The sequence below is a fragment of the Condylura cristata genome, unplaced genomic scaffold, assembly GCF_000260355.1.
Source record: "Condylura cristata isolate star-nosed mole 26May11 unplaced genomic scaffold, ConCri1.0 scaffold00004, whole genome shotgun sequence".
In the NCBI taxonomy this organism is placed as follows: domain Eukaryota; kingdom Metazoa; phylum Chordata; class Mammalia; order Eulipotyphla; family Talpidae; genus Condylura; species Condylura cristata.
Window position 1 is genome coordinate 13,171,422 of NW_004567105.1, and position 8,794 is coordinate 13,180,215.

The 8,794-nt window shown below is 33.7% G+C and overlaps 1 protein-coding gene across 1 annotated transcript in view; it reads right to left on the minus strand.

The window, feature by feature from the left end:
- Positions 1 to 1,328: 1,328 nt before the first annotated feature.
- TMPO (thymopoietin) overlaps positions 1,329 to 8,794 on the minus strand; it is a 23,141-nt gene continuing 15,675 nt past the window's right edge. Inside the window, exons 4-8 of the mRNA XM_004676486.2 lie at positions 4,989 to 5,108; positions 4,794 to 4,889; positions 4,280 to 4,390; positions 3,232 to 3,320; positions 1,329 to 2,587 (exon numbers count right to left, since the gene is read on the minus strand). Coding sequence (XP_004676543.1) covers positions 2,302 to 2,587; positions 3,232 to 3,320; positions 4,280 to 4,390; positions 4,794 to 4,889; positions 4,989 to 5,108 — 702 coding nt within the window. The 3' untranslated portion in view covers positions 1,329 to 2,301. The remainder of the gene's footprint in view (positions 2,588 to 3,231; positions 3,321 to 4,279; positions 4,391 to 4,793; positions 4,890 to 4,988; positions 5,109 to 8,794) is intronic.

Here is an 8,794-nt window from a genome sequence, read left to right on the forward strand (position 1 = left end):
CACATCTTTGCTTAGCCTCAAAGCAAGACTAAGGGGAATATCAAAAAAGAGTATTAAGACAGTAAAACTAGGAGGGGGATTAAGGAAACTGGAAATTGAAAAGTAGTTACTATATTGCAAAGGGTGAAAGAAATTCTCTGAGCACTTCCCTGTGTTATTCTTCAAGGATAGTCTCCTGCTTACCTAGGAACCTAGGAGGTAACTATATAATTAGATGCAAAACAAAGTAATAGACTGAAACAAGAACTAAAATCCAACAATTCAGAAATAACACACAAAAATGTTATCTGGAAGTCTTGGTTTGTGCTATCTATAAAGCATTTATTGCAATGACAAAACTAGAGGTTAATTACTTTTTTATTATTGAATTATATTGTAAAGTCTACATCTACAACTTAATCTGGAAGAAATGCTTTGCATTTACACCAAGGACACATTTATTCTAGTGGAATAAAACAGACACAGACAAAAGACCAAGTACACATTAAAAAAAAACAAAACAAAAAAAAAAACAAACTACATATTTAACCCGGTCTCACTTTTGCTATTTTGAAGCATACCTTTCCTATAAGAAAACTGATTTTCACATACATATTAAGTCTGATTTATTTGCCCACATTTTAAAACACGAAATGCTCTTCTTACAATTTCTAGTTATAAACAAAAGATTGAAAATATACGGGAAACAAAGTTTAAGACCAAAGAAAATAGACTGGTTCTATCTTATATTGGGAAAAGCTGAGTAAAACGTGGCCCCTCTGTGGCTCATCTCAAAGAAACACTTTTACTCAGAGAGGCAGGCACTTCTGATCCTAGAGTAAGTTTCCACTCCCCCTGCAGAACCAGACCGCCAAATGTTTCTGGTCAATTGCAAAGCACATGAATAATGTCTTCAAAATATCTAAAAATGAAATATCAGATAGGGGCTAAAATTCAAATAAAAACTGTATGGTCTAAATATACATTTCAGATTGTTTTTTAATTGTTTAAAAAATTATCTTTTTATTTCAGTTGATATTTAAAAATAACTTATATTTTAGTGTGCTTTCTGGTCAATGACTGTAAAGTTGAAATTCAAACATATACATTTAAAATCTTTGTTTTACTTAATTATATTGAAATTTCAATTACCTACTACTTTATTTAACCAAGTTTTACATGAGGTAAGATTCAGCTTTTAAAAAAAAAAAACCCACAAAGTTAACCACTTGAAGAGTAGACAAAAATCATAATGCCCACCTCATATTGAATCTATAAATTTATGTATTACCTACTGTGTATCCACAAGTTTATTATGCAATTAAAAGCAAATACCTTTTGCGCTTTTAAATCAAATTTTGTTGGGAAATATAGGGCAAAAAAACTTGGCAAAATTTGTTTTTGGTAACAGAAGACAATGAAATAATGAATCCAAATGGAACCAAGACCAGTGTTAAAAGTTGCTAACTTACTTCTAAACACACACACACTTATCCAAACAATATTTTTGGTAGCAAACTCAATTGACAGAATAAATGTTTTGTTGTAAATAAAAAGTAAAGTTTTCAATAGTCTGTTAACTAGCTAAACAGTTTAAATAAACATGTACAGCCAGTTTTCAGCTCTAGCCATGTATATGTTACACTAAAATATCCCTGCTAAAAATCAACTGTATTTAATTGGATTTTACTGAAGTAGGACATTCATGATACTAGAAATCTTTTAAAAAGGGAGTATAACAGGGCTACAATATTACTATTAGTAAAAGTTACAGAAGAGATTATTGCTGTACTTTTTCCCATGTTAACACCATCAAATTTTGTTACAGTTACAAAAAGTACAACCCTAAGTTACTTCTCTTACTGAATTTCATATTTCACATATCTTTAAAATTTTTTATTCAGCAGAGAATAAATCTTCAAATCTTTTCTGTAAGAGTTCAAAGTATTTAAATGTGAAGCTTCACATTATACTAGCATGTTTTGCCCTTGTTTCCCAAATACACAAAACAATATACATTTTTCTCAAAAATGAAATAAGATGTCTGCATTAAAAAAATAAAGCCTACAAAAAAGTTCCAGAGCTAAAAAAGATTATTCATATGGCACGCAGTGATCTCCTACTAGTCCAAAGTCCAAAACATTGAAATGAAGTCCATTTATGTATCTTGTTTGCTTTTCAATGGAATACTACATTTATTGAGGTGAAATCACATTACTATTTAGTTCTTGAGTCAACAAATGTACACAAATGTTTTTTGTTGTTTCTGTTTATACAGTTATTAAAAAATAGGAGACCAAGTTGAGTGTGCCAAGTTATCATTCAGTTGGGAGTTTTAGGCTCATCAGGAAGAAATTTAGAAAATGGATTTCCTTGGTTGGTTTCCATAGCTTGATAGACCAAAAACAAAAAACCGGTCACAACAACAAAGAGCAAAATTTTTATCCACATGGGAATGGAGCGTCCCTTTTTTGTCTTTTCTGACTTGACATCTGCCAAGGGAACATACTTAGGAGCATATTTGGATGAGAAGGGTTCCTCCATCCTGAAATCACTGAGTTCCAACGGTCGGCCTGCTGCTCCTTTGATTGGTCTGCGGCAACTAGCACTATTGGGAAGGAAAGAGTGTAGAGAGGGAAATTTTACATAAGGTCATGACTTAGATAAATAATATGTCGTTACCATTCCTAATTCCAACCATATTAATATGTGAAATATTTATATGCTTTTCATATAAAAAGCCAGATACTTATCTTTTATTAAATAAGAATACCCGGGATATTGATAAAAATTCACTAAATTTCCTTAAAAAGCTTTTCAGAGAATACTTTTGGAGGTAAGTGGGTTAAAAAACAAGGTAGTCGGCTGTGATCTTGTCAGTTGAAAATTCAACAAACAATTTCTTCTCTGGTAAAAGGAAACTCAAGGAAAATATTACTTCCTTTTTACTGCTGTTTCTATTCATATTTAAAATTATTAATTAAATCATAGGTAAATGATCTATTTACTATCCCTAAACTTAAAGTCAGTTTTGAAACTAAAGGCTACAAAGCTCCCCAAAGAACAGCTTAATTCTGAGAGCAGAATACAATAACTTTGTGAAGAATTAAAAATAAAATTCCTGCTTACATATTTAACCATACCTTAAATACACATGATTTTTATTTGCCAATGATCCCTCAATAAAGGTGGGAATAAATACATAAAACTTCTGTACTAGAATACATAACACATTTCAATGTATCTGAATACCTAATTCCTGTTGGTGTAGATGCTTCAAAGGGAAACATTTCCTTAAGAATATCTCTCTCTATTCTTCTTTCCTCTGTTTTTTCTCCCACCTAATTGAGAGAAACAATCACAAGGTAAGATATGCAATAATTAAAACATAATATCAAAACAGAATCTTAGGAGAACAAAATGCACTTAAATCTATGCTGGCTTTTACAACTGCCATTTCTAAATTCAGTACTGTCTTAACTATTCACAAATTCCTAAGACTCTTTAAATTTCTTCAAGAAGATATTCTTAATATGGCAACTGGGGAGAAAAATCGCCATGCATTTAAATAAGGAAAAAAAATTACTAAAACAAATTCATTAATAGCTGATATGGCAGTTTAAGTTCCATCATGAATTTCCTATGCTTTTCATCAATAAATATTAAGAGTATGATTTCTTTCCATTATTAATTTTGTAACAAAATAATCAAATATAGAAAATGAAGTAACAGATCTTCAACAAATTTTACTATGTTTTAACTAGTCAATTTAATCATACTAACTTTATAGACTATAAAATAATTTAACAACCTGATTGTTTTACTGTTTACCTTTATGCCCAGCCTTTGATAAAGACTCACTAAAACGCCATCATGCAGTTAGTATCTTAAAGCTTAACAATACAGGAGTTAATCAAGCGGCACACAAAGTCACGCTGAAGTCCCATTACGTGACCCATCAAAGGGAAGCGTGCCTCCCTCGCTGCCCCAGGATGCTATCACCTTGCATCCGTGAGGAAGAAACATATTTACAAGCAGCACATAAATGACCACGCCCTTGAAAACTAGAACTTAGGAGGCACACAGGAGCAAGAGAGGGTTAGCATGTCTTACTGTATTAGTTACTTTCCATTTTCACTTACAGAAGTATGTCTTTAAGACACTATATATATATATGCGTGTGCACACACTCTCACCACATACACACCAGGAAGAAAAGTTCTGCTCCCTCCCACTCCAAAAGAAAAAAATCCTCTTTAAAAGATCAATGATAGCATCGATCTAAATTTTATTCATTTACTTCAGCTCTTGTCAATGGTTTCTTTGGTGTTCTTCTGGGTATGTCTGAGAATTCAGTGATTGGCAGAATGGGAGCTGCATGCTTGAAATTTCCAGTCACCCTATTGACAACCTGCCAAGATTCAAATTATTCAGACTCAGAATTATCCAAATATAACAAAGACATGTAAAAAGATACTCTATTCCTGTAATACTTAAAACCTTCCCTTAATAAAAATCAGGTAACAGACCCTAGAAACAAACATATTTAGAGCTTCACTTGTGATCCTTACCATCATTTATATTTTAGCCAAAAGGCATTCTTATCACACCTAGCACTCTTGTACAATTAGTTAATATATATGTGTTTATTTGGATATATTGAAACTTCTAAATCTCAGAAAATAAGGGGAAAAATCAGTCAGAAATGCTTAAAAACATAAATTTGAGACTTGCCAAAATTTACCACCTCCCCAATTCTAATTACAGGGCAATTTACAAAGAATCCCACTTGTACAGTTATGAAACATATTTACTAAGGTTTCGTTGCTTGAAGCCTTTATAGTTTCAGCTATGGGAGTACTCTCTGAAATTACTGCACCAGCTATACGAAAATGTTCTGAAGTTTCCACCTGTTAGTTTGAAAACAAAACAAAAACAATAAATATAAAATAATCACTAAATCCCTGCCAACCTGAAACCCCAATTCTAAGCAATAAGCCTTGCATCACCCTTTTCCTTGGAGTTCTTCTTGCCCCTCTGGTAGACTCCCTAGTTAATGCCTGCAGAGGTCCGCCTTTTGAAGATCCACTTGTCCATTCAGTCTCAGTTATTCCAGCTTGAGAATAGCTCTATTCAAGCATCGACACATAAAAAAGTCACATTCTAACATCAGACACCTTACAATGCCCACATTAGCCAGGAAGAGTCTCCAAAAGCCAGCATTTGCAAATAATAACGTGTCCTCAAGAATATTTTTTAATGTTTTAATTGTACTTATATATAGGAATCAGAAATACTTAAGTATAATGAAACACTAAATAGTCCAGCTACAGTGGTACAAGTATATAAGGGGGCAGGAGCACCTGAATTTATAACTGCCTCCTTCTGTGATGTGCTATTGTACTGTTTCACTAATCACAGCTACATCTTTTGGCTACTGAAACAAAAAGCAGGCTCATCATCACTTCTAAATCATCTGCTGCAACTCAGTTTCCTTTAATACAAAACACAAACTTATAATTGCTAGCAAAGATTACATATTATTCCCTCCACATAGCTAGAATTGGTTTAAATTATAATCCATACACAGCTATCTGAACTTAAAAATTCTACCTGAACATAAAACAAATCTCAGTACTAAAAAAGAACTTAACAAATAAAACCTTTTAAGAAATATCAATAAAAACCTGGTGGTTACTCTTCTCACAAACATACAAAAGCTAAACTGCCCCCCCAAAGTCTCAGTACTAGCCCCCAACCACTCAGGTCAGAGAAAGGGAATAGAGATAGACCATCTTCCCTTCCTATCCCAGTTTCATAGCTTTGGCAAAGTGATCTTTTATTCATTTAACAAATAATTAGCAGTGCTTCACACTAGTTTGAAACCCAAATAGTAATACTGCCCATCAATCACCCATGGCTTTTGTTAAAATGCAGATTCTTTTTCTATAGCATTTAGGTGAGATCTGCAAGTCGACATTCCAAGTGGCAAGTTATTCAATTGAAGTTACTATTACTAGAGAATTCTTTAAAATTCTTTTTTTTTTTAAAGATGTATTTATTTGTGCATACAGAACTGGGGTACAGGCCAGAGGCTCAGGGGTGGTGAGAGGCTTCACCAGAGACAGAGTGGAGAATAGAACAGGCAGATCGACGAAGTACACTATTGAGGGGAGCAGTGGGCGGGTCAGGAGAGGTCTGCCACGCCATGTGGTCACCTCTGGGGCAGGCAGGAATGGAACTCATGCGGAAGTGGCTTTAGATTCTCAGTGCTGTGCTTTAACCCGCTGTGCTACCAGGGAGGGCCTCTTTAAAATTCTTTTAACCACTATCAGTAGTATATTAGAATGTGCTTATGGTATCAATTTTGCTTTCAAGATAGTATTTTATCCAAGTAACTCATTTTTGATATCCCAGTCAGTGTTCATTTGGAAATGACAGTTTAAGAGTCTTCTTTTTGTCTGAAATCCTGCTATTGGAAAATATATGCTGAAGGTTAAGTTTATTGTTAGTTAAAAGATACATCTAGGGCCCTCCCTGGTGGTGCAGCGGGTTAAAGCACAGCACTGAGAAGCAAAAACCGCTTCGGCAAGAGTTCGATCCCCGCCTGCCCCGGAGGTTACCACAGGGCGCGGCAGACCTCTCCTGCCCCGCCCGCTGCTCCCCTCAGCAGTGTGCTTCGTCGATCTGCCTGTTCTGCTCCCCACTCACCGCCCCTCTGAGCCTCTGGACTGTACCCCAGTTCTGTATGTACAAATAAATAAATCTTTAAAAAAAAAAAAAGATGCATCTATAAACACGTTACACAAACAGGTAACAAAAGCTTATTAATAGTTGGAACCCTGACTATTTGAATAGAAGGGAACAATAGTTTTAACCTGAGGTTCTCAATTCCAAGGCATAGATTAACTGCGGAATTTTTAAAAATTAGCTAATGTTCCCAATCGATGTTAGTCCAAGTAAATCAGGTATCTTCTAGAAAAGTCTGGGCTTAGTTAATCTTTATAACGCTTGAGATAACTCTAATGTAAGCCAAGGTTGAGAACAAGTAGTTTAAGATAAAACAACTGACTTCTCATGCAACTTGAAGATTTTTTTAAAATTATTTTCAACATTGCTTTCTAATAAATAATTGCTCAATGCCAAAAAATTTTAAAATAATGAATTGCTTAAAAGATATTCTAGTCTATCAGTATACCTCGTATTTTCTGTTTAAACTCAATATTTTAAACCTTTCAAAAAATTCAAACTGAATTATCTGAATGCAACACAATATAATGACCAGATTATTTTGTGTACATCCTCAAAGGCAAAGGGGGTGGATAGCTTTTCCTCCCTTACAACTGGCTATACTGACCAAATTCTATGAATACCTTTGCTTTATTCTGAATAACTGCAACAATTTCTTCATCAAATTTTACAAGATAACCCTCATTTATTCAAACTATGTCAATAAAAATATCTGCATTTTTAGTTATCCTTGATGTTAAAGGTAGGATCTACTTATTTTCTACCATGGAAGGAAACACAAAAAACTCATTGGTTACCCATGGGAAAAACAGACCAAAAGAGGGAAGGAAACTTTTTACTATGAATATTAACTCTTTCTATTGTTCAGATTTATTAAGTTGTTTGGGTGAGCACCGTCAGCCAATTTTACTAGTTTCCTGGCTATCATTACCTAGTATAGAATTAATTATCACAGAAAACTGACAACTCTCATAGATCTTGTAAAGATATTCTGAAGATTAAAAGGAAATTTTAATTAGAATTTGTTATAAACAAATAACTGTGAAAATAGAAACAGAAATAATAAAATTATAACTCAATGCTAAAATTACTTAACGATTGAAAGAAACTCTCATATTGTCTTCAGATGCTGCAGGTAAGAAGTAAATCAGAAGTCAGACAATTGAGGTATATGGGAATGTTTGAGGTACATGGGAATACAAGAACCAGACTATTAAAGGCAAAAATCCCAGCAAAAACATTAAGTTCTGGACAAAAAATTTACACTAAGCTATTTTATGAAAAGAATTAATAGAGGGATGTAAAAATTCACCTTACTCTGAGTAACTATCAATTTGGATAAAACCTAATCGATATGGTTAATCATATTAATGCAATTTTAAAACACCACTATATACCTTATTTAAGGAAGGTATTGGTATACATTGCTGGTGGATATGAAAATGTCTCCACTGTTATGGAAGGGTATTTGTAACATTTAGTAAAATTTCTCAAAGATAAACTGGTTGCAATATTAAATAACACAGGTAAAAGACCAATTACCCTGCATTATTAAAAATAGCCTATAAAAGGAAACTAACCCAAGTAGCCACCAAATGAAAAGTGGCTGAATTAATTCCATGAAACATTAACATTATGAAATTACAAAGCAATGAAGAAATGATGGACTACACTGTCTTCTTTGCCAGTATATGTTCTTAGAATAAAAACAGACTACCTTTATTAAATCTATGCATTTACTTCTCCTTTCAACAAGAAACAGCATATAAACCAAAGTCTGATTTAGAAGTTACCCATGAATGGAAGGAATAAAAATAGAAGAGCAAGAATGACTCTTATTCTGTCAAAGAAAACTAGGTAACCTAAATAAAAGGTAAAATTGAGAGAATAAATTTTTTCAAATGGCTTGATACATAACATTATGATCTTAAATCTTTTTTCCCTAAGAACTGGGGTGCAGATGGGGGGGGGGCGGCGGCAAGGGTGAAAGAATTCACCAAAGACAGAGTAGAGAGAGGAAAAGGCAGACTGGCTGAAATATACTGCTGAGGAGATGAGGAGAGCC